The following is a 20578-nucleotide window of genomic DNA, read 5'->3' as shown; positions in this document are numbered from 1 at the left end:
TTTCTCTTTGAACTGTTGACTCTCGTCAGTCGACACTTTACAAAAACCAGGTCATCGGTCTGATGAGCAGCTTGTTGACAAAGACCGACGAGAGAAGCGTCCGTTCGGGTCCGGATCGGGTCGCTGAGTGAACGGGTCAACATGATCCAACGGTCATGGAAAGATCATTAGAGCGAGTCGTGTTGACTCGACCGTCCGCACGACCCGAGCTTCGTTTGTTTGGACAAATACAATTAAAGGAGTAAATTGATTCGTAAGAGTTTAATGGCCAGTCGTACCTTTTCAATGCGATCAGAGAATCAAGTCATTTAAACAACTGTAAAGATTCTATGTTTCATTAAAGTCACGTGAAGATAACGGTGGAAATTAATCAATAGTTTGTATTTCAATGCGATCAGAGAATCAAGTCATTTAAACAACTGTAAAGATTCTATGTTTCATTAAGTCACGTGAAGATAACGGTGGAAATTAATCAATATTTTGTATTTCAATGCGATCAGAGAATCGAGTCATTTAAACAACTGTAAAGATTCTATGTTTCATTAAAGTCACGTGAAGATAATGGTGGAAATTAATCAATATTTTGTATTTCAACGCGATCAGAGAATCAAGTCATTTAAACAACTGTAAAGATTCTATGTTTCATTAAGTCACGTGAAGATAACGGTGGAAATTAATCAATATTTTGTATTTCAACGCGATCAGAGAATCAAGTCATTTAAACAACTGTAAAGATTCTATGTTTCATTAAGTCACGTGAAGATAACGGTGGAAATTAATCAATAGTTTGTATTTCAATGCGATCAGAGAATCAAGTCATTTAAACAACTGTAAAGATTCTATGTTTCATTAAGTCGCGTGAAGATAACGGTGGAAATTAATCAATATTTTGTATTTCAACGCGATCAGAGAATCAAGTCATTTAAACAACTGTAAAGATTCTATGTTTCATTAAAGTCACGTGAAGATAACGGTGGAAATTAATCAATATTTTGTATTTCAACGCGATCAGAGAATCAAGTCATTTAAACAACTGTAAAGATTCTATGTTTCATTAAGTCGCGTGAAGATAACGGTGGAAATTAATCAATAGTTTGTATTTCAACGCGATCAGAGAATCAAGTCATTTAAACAACTGTAAAGATTCTATGTTTCATTAAGTCGCGTGAAGATAACGGTGGAAATTAATCAATATTTTGTATTTCAATGCGATCAGAGAATCAAGTCATTTAAACAACTGTAAAGATTCTATGTTTCATTAAAGTCACGTGAAGATAACGGTGGAAATTAATCAATAGTTTGTATTTCAATGCGATCAGAGAATCAAGTCATTTAAACAACTGTAAAGATTCTATGTTTCATTAAGTCACGTGAAGATAACGGTGGAAATTAATCAATAGTTTGTATTTCAACGCGATCAGAGAATCAAGTCATTTAAACAACTGTAAAGATTCTATGTTTCATTAAGTCGCGTGAAGATAACGGTGGAAATTAATCAATAGTTTGTATTTCAATGCGATCAGAGAATCAAGTCATTTAAACAACTGTAAAGATTCTATGTTTCATTAAAGTCACGTGAAGATAACGGTGGAAATTAATCAATATTTTGTATTTCAAAGCGATCAGAGAATCAAGTCATTTAAACAACTGTAAAGATTCTATGTTTCATTAAAGTCGCGTGAAGATAACGGTGGAAATTAATCAATAGTTTGTATTTCAACGCGATCAGAGAATCAAGTCATTTAAACAACTGTAAAGATTCTATGTTTCATTAAGTCACGTGAAGATAACGGTGGAAATTAATCAATATTTTGTATTTCAATGCGATCAGAGAATCAAGTCATTTAAACAACTGTAAAGATTCTATGTTTCATTAAAGTCGCGTGAAGATAACGGTGGAAATTAATCAATAGTTTGTATTTCAACGCGATCAGAGAATCAAGTCATTTAAACAACTGTAAAGATTCTATGTTTCATTAAAGTCACGTGAAGATAACGGTGGAAATTAATCAATAGTTTGTATTTCAACGCGATCAGAGAATCAAGTCATTTAAACAACTGTAAAGATTCTATGTTTCATTAAAGTCACGTGAAGATAACGGTGGAAATTAATCAATAGTTTGTATTTCAATGCGATCAGAGAATCAAGTCATTTAAACAACTGTAAAGATTCTATGTTTCATTAAAGTCACGTGAAGATAACGATGGAAATTAATCAATAGTTTGTATTTCAACGCGATCAGAGAATCAAGTCATTTAAACAACTGTAAAGATTCTATGTTTCATTAAGTCGCGTGAAGATAACGGTGGAAATTAATCAATAGTTTGTATTTCAACGCGATCAGAGAATCAAGTCATTTAAACAACTGTAAAGATTCTATGTTTCATTAAAGTCGCGTGAAGATAACGGTGGAAATTAATCAATAGTTTGTATTTCAACGCGATCAGAGAATCAAGTCATTTAAACAACTGTAAAGATTCTATGTTTCATTAAAGTCGCGTGAAGATAACGGTGGAAATTAATCAATATTTTGTATTTCAATGCGATCAGAGAATCAAGTCATTTAAACAACTGTAAAGATTCTATGTTTCATTAAAGTCACGTGAAGATAACGGTGGAAATTAATCAATAGTTTGTATTTCAATGCGATCAGAGAATCAAGTCATTTAAACAACTGTAAAGATTCTATGTTTCATTAAGTCGCGTGAAGATAACGGTGGAAATTAATCAATAGTTTGTATTTCAATGCGATCAGAGAATCAAGTCATTTAAACAACTGTAAAGATTCTATGTTTCATTAAGTCGCGTGAAGATAACGGTGGAAATTAATCAATAGTTTGTATTTCAATGCGATCAGAGAATCAAGTCATTTAAACAACTGTAAAGATTCTATGTTTCATTAAGTCGCGTGAAGATAACGGTGGAAATTAATCAATAGTTTGTATTTCAATGCGATCAGAGAATCAAGTCATTTAAACAACTGTAAAGATTCTATGTTTCATTAAAGTCACGTGAAGATAACGGTGGAAATTAATCAATAGTTTGTATTTCAATGCGATCAGAGAATCAAGTCATTTAAACAACTGTAAAGATTCTATGTTTCATTAAGTCACGTGAAGATAACGGTGGAAATTAATCAATAGTTTGTATTTCAACGCGATCAGAGAATCAAGTCATTAAAACAACTGTAAAGATTCTATGTTTCATTAAGTCACGTGAAGATAACGGTGGAAATTAATCAATATTTTGTATTTCAACGCGATCAGAGAATCAAGTCATTTAAACAACTGTAAAGATTCTATGTTTCATTAAGTCACGTGAAGATAACGGTGGAAATTAATCAATATTTTGTATTTCAACGCGATCAGAGAATCAAGTCATTAAAACAACTGTAAAGATTCTATGTTTCATTAAAGTCACGTGAAGATAACGGTGGAAATTAATCAATAGTTTCTATTTCAATGCGATCAGAGAATCGAGTCATTAAAACAACTGTAAAGATTCTATGTTTCATTAAGTCACGTGAAGATAACGGTGGAAATTAATCAATAGTTTCTATTTCAATGCGATCAGAGAATCGAGTCATTAAAACAACTGTAAAGATTCTATGTTTCATTAAGTCACGTGAAGATAACGGTGGAAATTAATCAATAGTTTCTATTTCAATGCGATCAGAGAATCGAGTCATTAAAACAACTGTAAAGATTCTATGTTTCATTAAGTCACGTGAAGATAACGGTGGAAATTAATCAATAGTTTCTATTTCAATGCGATCAGAGAATCAAGTCATTTAAACAACTGTAAAGATTCTATGTTTCATTAAGTCACGTGAAGATAACGGTGGAAATTAATCAATAGTTTGTATTTCAATGCGATCAGAGAATCAAGTCATTTAAACAACTGTAAAGATTCTATGTTTCATTAAGTCGCGTGAAGATAACGGTGGAAATTAATCAATAGTTTGTATTTCAATGCGATCAGAGAATCAAGTCATTTAAACAACTGTAAAGATTCTATGTTTCATTAAGTCGCGTGAAGATAACGGTGGAAATTAATCAATATTTTGTATTTCAACGCGATCAGAGAATCAAGTCATTTAAACAACTGTAAAGATTCTATGTTTCATTAAGTCGCGTGAAGATAACGGTGGAAATTAATCAATAGTTTGTATTTCAACGCGATCAGAGAATCAAGTCATTTAAACAACTGTAAAGATTCTATGTTTCATTAAGTCACGTGAAGATAACGGTGGAAATTAATCAATAGTTTGTATTTCAATGCGATCAGAGAATCAAGTCATTTAAACAACTGTAAAGATTCTATGTTTCATTAAGTCGCGTGAAGATAACGGTGGAAATTAATCAATAGTTTGTATTTCAATGCGATCAGAGAATCAAGTCATTTAAACAACTGTAAAGATTCTATGTTTCATTAAGTCACGTGAAGATAACGGTGGAAATTAATCAATAGTTTGTATTTCAATGCGATCAGAGAATCAAGTCATTTAAACAACTGTAAAGATTCTATGTTTCATTAAAGTCACGTGAAGATAACGGTGGAAATTAATCAATAGTTTGTATTTCAACGCGATCAGAGAATCAAGTCATTTAAACAACTGTAAAGATTCTATGTTTCATTAAGTCACGTGAAGATAACGGTGGAAATTAATCAATAGTTTGTATTTCAACGCGATCAGAGAATCAAGTCATTTAAACAACTGTAAAGATTCTATGTTTCATTAAAGTCACGTGAAGATAACGGTGGAAATTAATCAATAGTTTGTATTTCAACGCGATCAGAGAATCAAGTCATTTAAACAACTGTAAAGATTCTATGTTTCATTAAAGTCACGTGAAGATAACGGTGGAAATTAATCAATAGTTTGTATTTCAACGCGATCAGAGAATCAAGTCATTTAAACAACTGTAAAGATTCTATGTTTCATTAAAGTCACGTGTAGATAACGGTGGAAATTAATCAATAGTTTGTATTTCAATGCGATCAGAGAATCAAGTCATTTAAACAACTGTAAAGATTCTATGTTTCATTAAGTCACGTGAAGATAACGGTGGAAATTAATCAATAGTTTGTATTTCAACGCGATCAGAGAATCAAGTCATTAAAACAACTGTAAAGATTCTATGTTTCATTAAAGTCTCGTGAAGATAACGGTGGAAATTAATCAATAGTTTGTATTTCAACGCGATCAGAGAATCAAGTCATTTAAACAACTGTAAAGATTCTATGTTTCATTAAAGTCACGTGAAGATAACGGTGGAAATTAATCAATATTTTGTATTTCAACGCGATCAGAGAATCGAGTCATTTAAACAACTGTAAAGATTCTATGTTTCATTAAAGTCACGTGAAGATAACGGTGGAAATTAATCAATAGTTTGTATTTCAATGCGATCAGAGAATCAAGTCATTTAAACAACTGTAAAGATTCTATGTTTCATTAAAGTCGCGTGAAGATAACGGTGGAAATTAATCAATATTTTGTATTTCAACGCGATCAGAGAATCAAGTCATTTAAACAACTGTAAAGATTCTATGTTTCATTAAGTCACGTGAAGATAACGGTGGAAATTAATCAATATTTTGTATTTCAACGCGATCAGAGAATCAAGTCATTTAAACAACTGTAAAGATTCTATGTTTCATTAAGTCACGTGAAGATAACGGTGGAAATTAATCAATATTTTGTATTTCAATGCGATCAGAGAATCAAGTCATTTAAACAACTGTAAAGATTCTATGTTTCATTAAGTCACGTGAAGATAACGATGGAAATTAATCAATAGTTTGTATTTCAACGCGATCAGAGAATCAAGTCATTAAAACAACTGTAAAGATTCTATGTTTCATTAAGTCGCGTGAAGATAACTGTGGAAATTAATCAATATTTTGTATTTCAACGCGATCAGAGAATCAAGTCATTTAAACAACTGTAAAGATTCTATGTTTCATTAAAGTCGCGTGAAGATAACGGTGGAAATTAATCAATAGTTTGTATTTCAATACGATCAGAGAATCGAGTCATTAAAACAACTGTAAAGATTCTATGTTTCATTAAGTCACGTGAAGATAACGGTGGAAATTAATCAATAGTTTGTATTTCAACGCGATCAGAGAATCAAGTCATTTAAACAACTGTAAAGATTCTATGTTTCATTAAGTCACGTGAAGATAACGGTGGAAATTAATCAATAGTTTGTATTTCAACGCGATCAGAGAATCAAGTCATTTAAACAACTGTAAAGATTCTATGTTTCATTAAGTCACGTGAAGATAACGGTGGAAATTAATCAATAGTTTGTATTTCAACGCGATCAGAGAATCAAGTCATTTAAACAACTGTAAAGATTCTATGTTTCATTAAAGTCGCGTGAAGATAACGGTGGAAATTAATCAATATTTTTGGCCTAAAAGATTGATAATATGTTGCTTCTAACATGTGATGATTGATTGGTTGCTTTGAATCCATCAGACGCCGACAGACAAGATTCCATCAACCTGTTCCTGCAGGTGTATCAGCCGTCGCTGCCTGGTCCTCACCTGTGGGAGTTAAACACCGACTACTACCTGCACCAGAAGATCACTATGTCCCTCCCAGTGGAGCGCAGAAGGTAATCACTGATGATACAATAGAGTCACACGTCACAACAACAAACACACTGATGATACAATAGAGTCACACATCACAACAACACAAACACTGATGATACAATAGAGTCACACATCACAACAACACACACACTGATGATACAATAGAGTCACACATCACAACAACACACACACACTGATGATACAATAGAGTCACACATCACAACAACACACACTGATGATACAATAGAGTCACACATCACAACAACACACACACTGATGATACAATAGAGTCACACATCACAACAACACACACTGATGATACAATAGAGTCACACATCACAACAACACACACACGGATGATACATTAGAGTCACACATCACAACAACAAACACACTGATGATACAATAGAGTCACACATCACAACAACACAAACACTGATGATACAATAGAGTCACACATCACAACAACACACACACTGATGATACAATAGAGTCACACATCACAACAACACACACTGATGATACAATAGAGTCACACATCACAACAACAACACACACTGATGATACAATAGAGTCACACATCACAACAACACACACTGATGATACAATAGAGTCACACATCACAACAACACACACACTGATGATACAATAGAGTCACACATCACAACAACACACACTGATGATACAATAGAGTCACACATCACAACAACACACACACGGATGATACAATAGAGTCACACATCAAAACAACACACACTGATGATACAATAGAGTCACGCATCACAACAACACACACACTGATGATACAATAGAGTCACACATCACAACAACACACACTGATGATACAATAGAGTCACGCATCACAACAACACACACACACTGATGATACAATAGAGTCACACATCACAACAACACACACACACTGATGATACAATAGAGTCACACATCACAACAACACACACACACACTGATGATACAATAGAGTCACACATCACAACAACACACACACACTGATGATACAATAGAGTCACACATCACAACAACACACACACACACTGATGATACAATAGAGTCACACATCACAACAACACACACACTGATGATACAATAGAGTCACACATCACAACAACACACACACTGATGATACAATAGAGTCACACATCACAACAACACACACTGATGATACAATAGAGTCACACATCACAACAACACACACTGATGATACAATAGAGTCACACATCACAACAACACACACACTGATGATACAATAGAGTCACACATCACAACAACACACACACTGATGATACAATAGAGTCACACATCACAACAACACACACACTGATGATACAATAGAGTCACACATCACAACAACACACACTGATGATACAATAGAGTCACACACCACAACAACACACACACACTGATGACATAATAGAGTCACACATCACAACACACACACACACACTGATGATACAATAGAGTCACACATCACAACAACACACACGCACTGATGATACAATAGAGTCACACATCACAACAACACACACACACACTGATGATACAATAGAGTCACACATCACAACAACACACACACACACTGATGATACAATAGAGTCACACATCACAACACACACACACTGATGATACAATAGAGTCACACATCACAACAACACACACACACTGATGATACAATAGAGTCACACATCACAACAACACACACTGATGATACAATAGAGTCAGACATCACAACAACACACACTGATGATACAATAGAGTCACACATCACAACAACACACACACACACTGATGATACAATAGAGTCACACATCACAACAACACACACTGATGATACAATAGAGTCACACATCACAACACACACACACTGATGATACAATAGAGTCACACATCAAAACAACACACACACACACTGATGATACAATAGAGTCACACATCACAACAACACACACACACACTGATGATACAATAGAGTCACACATCACAACACCACACACACTGATGATACAAAGATAACAAAGATAAAGGCCAAGATAACACCAAGAACAACCCAGGAGTCTCGGAGAATGAAAAGCCGGCACGAATAAAACTGTCTAAAGATGTTAGAACCAGAATTTTAAAATGATCCTGAAAGAAACTGGCAGCCAGTGAAGAGTTTGAAGGAGAAATGTGAGTTCTTCTACTAGAGCAGCCAGTGAAGAGTTTGAAGGAGAAATGTGAGTTCTTCTACTAGAGCGGCCAGTGAAGAGTTTGAAGGAGAAATGTGAGTTCTTCTACTAGAGCAGCCAGTGAAGAGTTTGAAGGAGAAATGTGAGTTCTTCTACTAGAGCAGCCAGTGAAGAGTTTGAAGGAGAAATGTGAGTTCTTCTACTAGAGCAGCCAGTGAAGAGTTTGAAGGAGAAATGTGAGTTCTTCTACTAGAGCAGCCAGTGAAGAGTTTGAAGGAGAAATGTGAGTTCTTCTACTAGAGCGGCCAGTGAAGAGTTTGAAGGAGAAATGTGAGTTCTTCTACTAGAGCAGCCAGTGAAGAGTTTGAAGGAGAAATGTGAGTTCTTCTACTAGAGCAGCCAGTGAAGAGTTTGAAGGAGAAATGTGAGTTCTTCTACTAGAGCGGCCAGTGAAGAGTTTGAAGGAGAAATGTGAGTTCTTCTACTAGAGCAGCCAGTGAAGAGTTTGAAGGAGAAATGTGAGTTCTTCTACTAGAGCAGCCAGTGAAGAGTTTGAAGGAGAAATGTGAGTTCTTCTACTAGAGCAGCCAGTGAAGAGTTTGAAGGAGAAATGTGAGTTCTTCTACTAGAGCGGCCAGTGAAGAGTTTGAAGGAGAAATGTGAGTTCTTCTACTAGAGCAGCCAGTGAAGAGTTTGAAGGAGAAATGTGAGTTCTTCTACTAGAGCAGCCAGTGAAGAGTTTGAAGGAGAAATGTGAGTTCTTCTACTAGAGCAGCCAGTGAAGAGTTTGAAGGAGAAATGTGAGTTCTTCTACTAGAGCGGCCAGTGAAGAGTTTGAAGGAGAAATGTGAGTTCTTCTACTAGAGCAGCCAGTGAAGAGTTTGAAGGAGAAATGTGAGTTCTTCTACTAGAGCAGCCAGTGAAGAGTTTGAAGGAGAAATGTGAGTTCTTCTACTAGAGCGGCCAGTGAAGAGTTTGAAGGAGAAATGTGAGTTCTTCTACTAGAGCAGCCAGTGAAGAGTTTGAAGGAGAAATGTGAGTTCTTCTACTAGAGCAGCCAGTGAAGAGTTTGAAGGAGAAATGTGAGTTCTTCTACTAGAGCAGCCAGTGAAGAGTTTGAAGGAGAAATGTGAGTTCTTCTACTAGAGCAGCCAGTGAAGAGTTTGAAGGAGAAATGTGAGTTCTTCTACTAGAGCAGCCAGTGAAGAGTTTGAAGGAGAAATGTGAGTTCTTCTACTAGAGCAGCCAGTGAAGAGTTTGAAGGAGAAATGTGAGTTCTTCTACTAGAGCAGCCAGTGAAGAGTTTGAAGGAGAAATGTGAGTTCTTCTACTAGAGCAGCCAGTGAAGAGTTTGAAGGAGAAATGTGAGTTCTTCTACTAGAGCAGCCAGTGAAGAGTTTGAAGGAGAAATGTGAGTTCTTCTACTAGAGCAGCCAGTGAAGAGTTTGAAGGAGAAATGTGAGTTCTTCTACTAGAGCGGCCAGTGAAGAGTTTGAAGGAGAAATGTGAGTTCTTCTACTAGAGCGGCCAGTGAAGAGTTTGAAGGAGAAATGTGAGTTCTTCTACTAGAGCAGCCAGTGAAGAGTTTGAAGGAGAAATGTGAGTTCTTCTACTAGAGCAGCCAGTGAAGAGTTTGAAGGAGAAATGTGAGTTCTTCTACTAGAGCGGCCAGTGAAGAGTTTGAAGGAGAAATGTGAGTTCTTCTACTAGAGCAGCCAGTGAAGAGTTTGAAGGAGAAATGTGAGTTCTTCTACTAGAGCAGCCAGTGAAGAGTTTGAAGGAGAAATGTGAGTTCTTCTACTAGAGCAGCCAGTGAAGAGTTTGAAGGAGAAATGTGAGTTCTTCTACTAGAGCGGCCAGTGAAGAGTTTGAAGGAGAAATGTGAGTTCTTCTACTAGAGCAGCCAGTGAAGAGTTTGAAGGAGAAATGTGAGTTCTTCTACTAGAGCAGCCAGTGAAGAGTCTGAAGGAGAAATGTGAGTTCTTCTACTAGAGCAGCCAGTGAAGAGTTTGAAGGAGAAATGTGAGTTCTTCTACTAGAGCGGCCAGTGAAGAGTTTGAAGGAGAAATGTGAGTTCTTCTACTAGAGCAGCCAGTGAAGAGTTTGAAGGAGAAATGTGAGTTCTTCTACTAGAGCGGCCAGTGAAGAGTTTGAAGGAGAAATGTGAGTTCTTCTACTAGAGCAGCCAGTGAAGAGTTTGAAGGAGAAATGTGAGTTCTTCTACTAGAGCAGCCAGTGAAGAGTTTGAAGGAGAAATGTGAGTTCTTCTACTAGAGCAGCCAGTGAAGAGTTTGAAGGAGAAATGTGAGTTCTTCTACTAGAGCAGCCAGTGAAGAGTTTGAAGGAGAAATGTGAGTTCTTCTACTAGAGCAGCCAGTGAAGAGTTTGAAGGAGAAATGTGAGTTCTTCTACTAGAGCAGCCAGTGAAGAGTTTGAAGGAGAAATGTGAGTTCTTCTACTAGAGCGGCCAGTGAAGAGTTTGAAGGAGAAATGTGAGTTCTTCTACTAGAGCAGCCAGTGAAGAGTTTGAAGGAGAAATGTGAGTTCTTCTACTAGAGCAGCCAGTGAAGAGTTTGAAGGAGAAATGTGAGTTATTCTACTAGAGCAGCCAGTGAAGAGTTTGAAGGAGAAATGTGAGTTCTTCTACTATAGCTGCCAGTGAAGAGTTTGAAGGAGAAATGTGAGTTCTTCTACTAGAGCAGCCAGTGAAGAGTTTGAAGGAGAAATGTGAGTTCTTCTACTAGAGCAGCCAGTGAAGAGTTTGAAGGAGAAATGTGAGTTCTTCTACTAGAGCAGCCAGTGAAGAGTTTGAAAGAGAAATGTGACTTCTTCTACTAGAGCAGCCAGTGAAGAGTTTGAAGGAGAAATGTGAGTTCTTCTACTAGAGCAGCCAGTGAAGAGTTTGAAGGAGAAATGTGAGTTCTTCTACTAGAGCAGCCAGTGAAGAGTTTGAAGGAGAAATGTGAGTTCTTCTACTAGAGCAGCCAGTGAAGAGTTTGAAGGAGAAATGTGAGTTCTTCTACTAGAGCAGCCAGTGAAGAGTTTGAAGGAGAAATGTGAGTTCTTCTACTAGAGCAGCCAGTGAAGAGTTTGAAGGAGAAATGTGAGTTCTTCTACTAGAGCGGCCAGTGAAGAGTTTGAAGGAGAAATGTGAGTTCTTCTACTAGAGCAGCCAGTGAAGAGTTTGAAGGAGAAATGTGAGTTCTTCTACTAGAGCAGCCAGTGAAGAGTTTGAAGGAGAAATGTGAGTTCTTCTACTAGAGCAGCCAGTGAAGAGTTTGAAGGAGAAATGTGAGTTCTTCTACTATAGCTGCCAGTGAAGAGTTTGAAGGAGAAATGTGAGTTCTTCTACTAGAGCAGCCAGTGAAGAGTTTGAAGGAGAAATGTGAGTTCTTCTACTAGAGCAGCCAGTGAAGAGTTTGAAGGAGAAATGTGAGTTCTTCTACTAGAGCAGCCAGTGAAGAGTTTGAAAGAGAAATGTGAGTTCTTCTACTAGAGCAGCCAGTGAAGAGTTTAAAGGAGAAATGTGAGTTCTTCTACTAGAGCAGCCAGTGAAGAGTTTAAAGGAGAAATGTGAGTTCTTCTACTAGAGCAGCCAGTGAAGAGTTTAAAGGAGAAATGTGAGTTCTTCTACTAGAGCAGCCAGTGAAGAGTTTAAAGGAGAAATGTGAGTTCTTCTAGTCTATATTGAATTGTGGTTGATATTTTGTGGGATGTTAATCTACGTCCTCTAGATCTATGGCCGTATTCCATTGTAGATGAATATTGATTTAAAGCTTCATAAACATCGTCTTTATTATTCTAATTATCAATTTATTTAAAGTGATATGTTCAAAATCTTTAACCATATTTAATGATCTGAGACTTTTCAATTGGATGAAAGTCTATTCTATGAAAAAATCACTATAAACTCGATTTAAATAATCGATAGATATAGAAAAAATGAATTAAATAGTAAATAATTAAAAAAAAAAGGTTGAGCAAACGTTGATTTAAACAGTACAGAGTACGACCGTGATATTAAAGGATTACAAGGAAGACGCAGATGCTCTTAATTTGAAAGCCGGGCGTTTACTTCCTCCTACTGAGGGGAAGTTGCCGTAAAGTTCAGCGAGAAACTCTTAAATTTGGCTCAAGAGTGAAGAATTCCTAGCGATAGTTCGCTCGACAGCATTATGACGCCTCGATGGATCTGACTTACTTCGATGATTAGTTTGTGTCTGAAACTTTGCCTTTTCACCGCGTTTGTATCTCCGATCAGCAGAACTAAAAAGACCCTTACAAAGGTTCAACTTTAATGGTTAAAGACATGAACCAGACTGGAAAAATCAAGGCAAATAAACGCATTATATTGACCTTCAGAGATCAGCGTCAACTGCATGTATCAACGCAGTATGTGATGGATTGCGCATTGAGAGGTGAGGCACTGCCTCACCTGCCTTCCCGTCCCTGGATTGAGGGGCTCAAGAGTAAGAGATAATAATGGTATTAATCCTAATCAGAGCCTTATACTGTACACCAAAAACCAAAGTAATGTACAACAAGTAACCTTGAACCGTTGGCGTTTGCACTTAAAAAGTAATTTAGCATGTAATAGAAACGGAACTATCGAGAGGTTTTCGTCTTTCTTTGTGGTCTGTAGCAGAACGCTCGGTGGGAAGAACCCGGCGGTCGCTGTGATCCAACAAAAGGATTTATTTTCTAAGCCTTTCTTTCATTTCAATGTTGGATTTTTACACGTCGGTCCTTCTGGGACGTAATTCATCGAGTTCTGTTGGTAATTATGACATTATTACTTCGCCTGATCTCACTAGTTCAGTTTGAATGTTGGTTAATGTTCTGTTGATGTAAAGGCATCAAGTTCTACATCAGATCCTGCTTTGAAATATCACTTAAACTATACTTATTTTAAACAAAACGAAGCACATTCTCATTCAATCATGTTTCAAATCACCTGCGAGTCTTTAAGGATTCACTCGTGGTCGTTATCTTTTGGCCTCAAAAAGCTGTTGAATTTGTGAGCGCATGCTTTTAATTTGAAGGATTGTTGCTTCACAAATCACACGAGTACGATCTCATGTAAGTAAGTAAGTAAGTAATATTTATTTATATAGCGCCTTTCCAGACCAGGGTCACAAAGCGCTTAAACAATCAAAACAATACTCAAAAAAGTATATACTTTAAAGATCAAGATAATACTGAGAACAACACAGGAGTTCCAGAAAATCAAGGAAAAGGCTGAACAAATAGAAACGTCTTAAGATGTTTCTTGAAGGAGTCAGTAGATCATCAAACACAGATGTTTCTTGAAGGAGTCAGTAGATCATCAAACACAGATGTTTCTTGAAGGAGTCAGTAGATCATCAAACACAGATGTTTCTTGAAGGAGTCAGTAGATCATTAAACACAGATGTTTCTTGAAGGAGTCAGTAGATCATCAAACACAGATGTTTCTTGAAGGAGTCAGTAGATCATCAAACACAGATGTTTCCTGAAGGAGTCAGTAGATCATCAAACACAGATGTTTCTTGAAGGAGTCAGTAGATCATCAAACACAGATGTTTCTTAAAGGAGTCAGTAGATCATCAAACACAGATGTTTCTTAAAGGAGTCAGTAGATCATCAAACACAGATGTTTCTTGAGGGAGTCAGTAGATCAACAAACACAGATGTTTCTTAAAGGAGTCAGTAGATCATCAAACACAGATGTTTCTTGAAGGAGTCAGTAGATCATCAAACACGGATGTTTCTTGAAGGAGTCAGTAGATCATCAAACACAGATGTTTCTTAAAGGAGTCAGTAGATCATCAAACACAGATGTTTTTTGAAGGAGTCAGTAGATCATCAAACACGGATGTTTCTTGAAGGAGTCAGTAGATCATCAAACACAGATGTTTCTTGAAGGAGTCAGTAGATCAACAAACACAGATGTTTCTTAAAGGAGTCAGTAGATCATCAAACACAGATGTTTCTTGAAGGAGTCAGTAGATCATCAAACACAGATGTTTCTTGAAGGAGTCAGTAGATCATCAAACACAGATGTTTCTTGAAGGAGTCAGTAGATCATCAAACACAGATGTTTCTTGAAGGAGTCAGTAGATCATCAAACACAGATGTTTCTTGAAGGAGTCAGTAGATCATTAAACACAGATGTTTCTTGAAGGAGTCAGTAGATCATCAAACACAGATGTTTCTTGAAGGAGTCAGTAGATCATCAAACACAGATGTTTCCTGAAGGAGTCAGTAGATCATCAAACACAGATGTTTCTTGAAGGAGTCAGTAGATCATCAAACACAGATGTTTCTTAAAGGAGTCAGTAGATCATCAAACACAGATGTTTCTTAAAGGAGTCAGTAGATCATCAAACACAGATGTTTCTTGAGGGAGTCAGTAGATCAACAAACACAGATGTTTCTTAAAGGAGTCAGTAGATCATCAAACACAGATGTTTCTTGAAGGAGTCAGTAGATCATCAAACACGGATGTTTCTTGAAGGAGTCAGTAGATCATCAAACACAGATGTTTCTTAAAGGAGTCAGTAGATCATCAAACACAGATGTTTTTTGAAGGAGTCAGTAGATCATCAAACACGGATGTTTCTTGAAGGAGTCAGTAGATCATCAAACACAGATGTTTCTTGAAGGAGTCAGTAGATCAACAAACACAGATGTTTCTTAAAGGAGTCAGTAGATCATCAAACACAGATGTTTCTTGAAGGAGTCAGTAGATCATCAAACACAGATGTTTCTTGAAGGAGTCAGTAGATCATCAAACACAGATGTTTCTTGAAGGAGTCAGTAGATCATCAAACACAGATGTTTCTTGAAGGAGTCAGTAGATCATCAAACACAGATGTTTCTTGAAGGAGTCAGTAGATCATCAAACACAGATGTTTCTTGAAGGAGTCAGTAGATCATCAAACACAGATGTTTCTTGAAGGAGTCAGTAGATCATCAAACACAGATGTTTCTTGAAGGAGTCAGTAGATCATCAAATACAGATGTTTCTTGAAGGAGTCAGTAGATCATCAAACACAGATGTTTCTTGAAGGAGTCAGTAGATCATCAAACACAGATGTTTCTTGAAGGAGTCAGTAGATCATCAAACACAGATGTTTCTTGAAGGAGTCAGTAGATCATCAAACACAGATGTTTCTTGAAGGAGTCAGTAGATCATCAAACACAGATGTTTCTTGAAGGAGTCAGTAGATCATCAAATACAGATGTTTCTTGAAGGAGTCAGTAGATCATCAAACACAGATGTTTCTTGAAGGAGTCAGTAGATCATCAAACACAGATGTTTCTTGAAGGAGTCAGTAGATCATCAAACACAGATGTTTCTTGAAGGAGTCAGTAGATCATCAAACACAGATGTTTCTTGAAGGAGTCAGTAGATCATCAAACACAGATGTTTCTTGAAGGAGTCAGTAGATCATCAAACACAGATGTTTCTTGAAGGAGTCAGTAGATCATCAAACACAGATGTTTCTTGAAGGAGTCAGTAGATCATCAAACACAGATGTTTCTTGAAGGAGTCAGTAGATCATCAAACACAGATGTTTCTTGAAGGAGTCAGTAGATCATCAAACACAGATGTTTCTTGAAGGAGTCAGTAGATCATCAAACACAGATGTTTTTTGAAGGAGTCAGTAGATCATCAAACACAGATGTTTCTTGAAGGAGTCAGTAGATCATCAAACACAGATGTTTCTTGAAGGAGTCAGTAGATCATCAAACACAGATGTTTCTTGAAGGAGTCAGTAGATCATCAAACACAGATGTTTCTTGAAGGAGTCAGTAGATCATCAAACACAGATGTTTTTTGAAGGAGTCAGTAGATCATCAAACACAGATGTTTCTTGAAGGAGTCAGTAGATCATCAAACACAGCTGTTTCTTGAAGGAGTCAGTAGATCATCAAACACAGATGTTTCTTGAAGGAGTCAGTAGATCATCAAACACGGATGTTTCTTGAAGGAGTCAGTAGATCATCAAACACAGATGTTTCTTAAAGGAGTCAGTAGATCATCAAACACAGATGTTTTTTGAAGGAGTCAGTAGATCATCAAACACGGATGTTTCTTGAAGGAGTCAGTAGATCATCAAACACAGATGTTTCTTGAAGGAGTCAGTAGATCAACAAACACAGATGTTTCTTAAAGGAGTCAGTAGATCATCAAACACAGATGTTTCTTTAAGGAGTCAGTAGATCATCAAACACAGATGTTTCTTGAAGGAGTCAGTAGATCATCAAACACAGATGTTTCTTGAAGGAGTCAGTAGATCATCAAACACAGATGTTTCTTGAAGGAGTCAGTAGATCATCAAACACAGATGTTTCTTGAAGGAGTCAGTAGATCATCAAACACAGATGTTTCTTGAAGGAGTCAGTAGATCATCAAACACAGATGTTTCTTGAAGGAGTCAGTAGATCATCAAACACAGATGTTTCTTGAAGGAGTCAGTAGATCATCAAATACAGATGTTTCTTGAAGGAGTCAGTAGATCATCAAACACAGATGTTTCTTGAAGGAGTCAGTAGATCATCAAACACAGATGTTTCTTGAAGGAGTCAGTAGATCATCAAACACAGATGTTTCTTGAAGGAGTCAGTAGATCATCAAACACAGATGTTTCTTGAAGGAGTCAGTAGATCATCAAACACAGATGTTTCTTGAAGGAGTCAGTAGATCATCAAATACAGATGTTTCTTGAAGGAGTCAGTAGATCATCAAACACAGATGTTTCTTGAAGGAGTCAGTAGATCATCAAACACAGATGTTTCTTGAAGGAGTCAGTAGATCATCAAACACAGATGTTTCTTGAAGGAGTCAGTAGATCATCAAACACAGATGTTTCTTGAAGGAGTCAGTAGATCATCAAACACAGATGTTTCTTGAAGGAGTCAGTAGATCATCAAACACAGATGTTTCTTGAAGGAGTCAGTAGATCATCAAACACAGATGTTTCTTGAAGGAGTCAGTAGATCATCAAACACAGATGTTTCTTGAAGGAGTCAGTAGATCATCAAACACAGATGTTTCTTGAAGGAGTCAGTAGATCATCAAACACAGATGTTTCTTGAAGGAGTCAGTAGATCATCAAACACAGATGTTTTTTGAAGGAGTCAGTAGATCATCAAACACAGATGTTTCTTGAAGGAGTCAGTAGATCATCAAACACAGATGTTTCTTGAAGGAGTCAGTAGATCATCAAACACAGATGTTTCTTGAAGGAGTCAGTAGATCATCAAACACAGATGTTTCTTGAAGGAGTCAGTAGATCATCAAACACAGATGTTTTTTGAAGGAGTCAGTAGATCATCAAACACAGATGTTTCTTGAAGGAGTCAGTAGATCATCAAACACAGCTGTTTCTTGAAGGAGTCAGTAGATCATCAAACACAGATGTTTCTTGAAGGAGTCAGTAGATCCTTCAAGAGCAAAGAGAGAGAAGATCGTTCCAAAGCTTAGGAGCAACAGCCTGAAAAGATTTCTCTCCTCTGGTCCTGAGTCGTGTGCGTGGAACCATAAGTAGATTCTGATCCACAGACCTCAGAGCCCGAGCTGGGGTGTAAGGCTGGATCAGATCGGTGATGTAAGGAGGAGCCTGACCATGAATACGTAGATCTGAAAGTAAGAACCAGAATTTTAAAGTTGATCCTGAAAGAAACTGGAAGCCAGTGAAGAGTTTTAAGGATCGGAGAAATGTGAGTTCTTCTACTAGAGCGGCTCAGAATTCTGGCTGCAGAGTTCTGAATCAACTGCAGACGAGACGATCCTTCTTGTTAAGACATGAAAACAAACTGTTACAATAGTCCAGACGAGAAGAAACAAACACATGGATTATAAGATCCAGATCATGTTCCGACAACATTTTCCTAAGTTTAGAGATTTTTCTCAGTCGAAGGAAACAGTTTCTGGTCAGTTTTCTGCAGTGTTGAACAAGAGACATGTCTTTATCAAATACAACACCCAGGTTTCTCAGGCTCAGTTTGACAGACTGACCTAAGTCACCCAAGTACTGACTCAACCCTGGAATCTTATCATCAACAATCACCAGTGTTTCAGTTTTGTCCACATTTAGCTGTAAAGTGTTTTCACTCATTGTTTGATTTCTAGCAAACAATTGACTAAGTTCAGCCTCTGGGGCTCAGCTGTTTCAGTCGCAGGAAAATAAAGATGCTCGTCTTTTCTAAAGGTTCTTCCTCTGCCACGATCACCAGGAAGATTTCTCCGGATAAACAACTGTCATGATGTAATAACAATTAACCCGCTTTTCTTGTGCTTCTTACTCAAGTGCTCTTCGTTCTTTGAAATGAGTACAAATCCTGCTGCATGCTGGGAACGTCGCTCTCTGCGCAGGACGTCGTTTCAATTTTGGCTTCTGGGTTTTGTTTCGCCACAGGGACTCAAATCTACCTCTGTCTGTCCTCAGCTACACCCTCTGGTGGTCGGAGAGAATCCTGTCGTTCCTGCCTGTGCCCTACGATGAAGGTACATGGAGAGGTTGTCGTTCCAGCTTCACGTCTTGACCTTTAACTTGTTGTCCTTGAGGTTAAAGGTGACGCCACGCCTGCGCTCGTCGTTTTCTTCTCGTCGTTTATCAATCCGTTCTGTTTTTATGGCATCGATACAATACAATAATGGATTTTTTTTTTACTCATTATCTTTTCTACAAACTCAAGAAAAAAGTATTTTTCCAGATAAAAAACCCCAAAAATATACAGTATAATAGTGGAGCCTGGAATTATTCTCATTCTTATCTTGACTAAAGGTTTTTAAGTCTCTTTTTATTGATATTTTTGAATTCTTACAAAACATTCAGACAGAAATTTCCATCTGACGAGCGAAACCGAAAAACAAACCAAAAAAACATTACTTTAAAAAATCTCCCCCAAAAAAATAAATGATTAAAATACACAAAGCACTGTCTCAGTACAATAAAGATACACATTTATACTTTTTATTGTCCTTGATTCGTTACCTGGAGAATAGTTTTTTTTTGTGAGATATTCAAGAAAATGGTCCCAAACTTTTCTTTGTCCTTCAATGAATGTGGTTTTTTTTTTTCATATGCAAGACCGTCCTTGAACCAGCAGCCAATACTGAGTCCAGTACTTTTATTCAACCACAGCCGACGGATATAAAGACCATCGTTGTGGAGAAAAATATTTCTCAGCTTTCATTTACATTTGAAAAAAAAGATTCAGGAAAGTTCACAGTGGCTAAAACCAAGGATCTCTGTGAGGACCTGCTCAAGTCAGGGAAGGGTTTTGTAAAACAAACAATCCCATTAAAAGTAGTAAATTTAGTTTAAATAGTTAACTGTTACTAATCTTTATGACGCCCTTTTCTTTCAAATGGAACAACTGGTCGAGTCTGCAGTTGTTCGTCACTTATGTGTGTGTTTAAGTATTTTCATGGTTCAAAAACTAGACCAGGGTCACAAAGCGCTTAAACAATCACAAACAATACACAGTTTAAATATATACTTTAAAAGATCAACACAAGACAAACACAGGAGTCTCAGAAATTCAGGGTAAAGGTCAAATAAAAGTGTCTTGAGATGTTTATTGAAGGAGTCAGTAGATCATCAAACACAGATGTTTCTTGAAGGAGTCAGTAGATCATCAAACACAGATGTTTGTTGAAGGAGTCAGTAGATCATCAAACACAGATGTTTCTTGAAGGAGTCAGTAGATCATCAAACACAGATGTTTCTTGAAGGAGTCAGTAGATCATCAAACACAGATGTTTCTTGAAGGAGTCAGTAGATCATCAAAC

The 20578-nt window shown here is 36.9% G+C and overlaps 1 protein-coding gene across 1 annotated transcript in view; it reads left to right on the top strand.

The window, feature by feature from the left end:
* fig4a (FIG4 phosphoinositide 5-phosphatase a) overlaps positions 1-20578 on the top strand; it is a 109041-nt gene that overhangs the window by 63156 nt on the left and 25307 nt on the right. Inside the window, exons 17-18 of the mRNA XM_087806438.1 lie at positions 6492-6630; positions 19230-19288. Of these exons, the coding sequence (XP_087662564.1) occupies positions 6492-6630; positions 19230-19288 (198 nt within the window). The remainder of the gene's footprint in view (positions 1-6491; positions 6631-19229; positions 19289-20578) is intronic.

Source organism: Callionymus lyra, chromosome 13 (genome assembly GCF_982586985.1).
Source record: "Callionymus lyra chromosome 13, fCalLyr1.hap1.1, whole genome shotgun sequence".
Lineage (NCBI taxonomy): Eukaryota > Metazoa > Chordata > Actinopteri > Syngnathiformes > Callionymidae > Callionymus > Callionymus lyra.
Note: the sequence above shows the minus strand (reverse complement) of the source record. Positions and strands in the feature narration are given on the sequence as shown.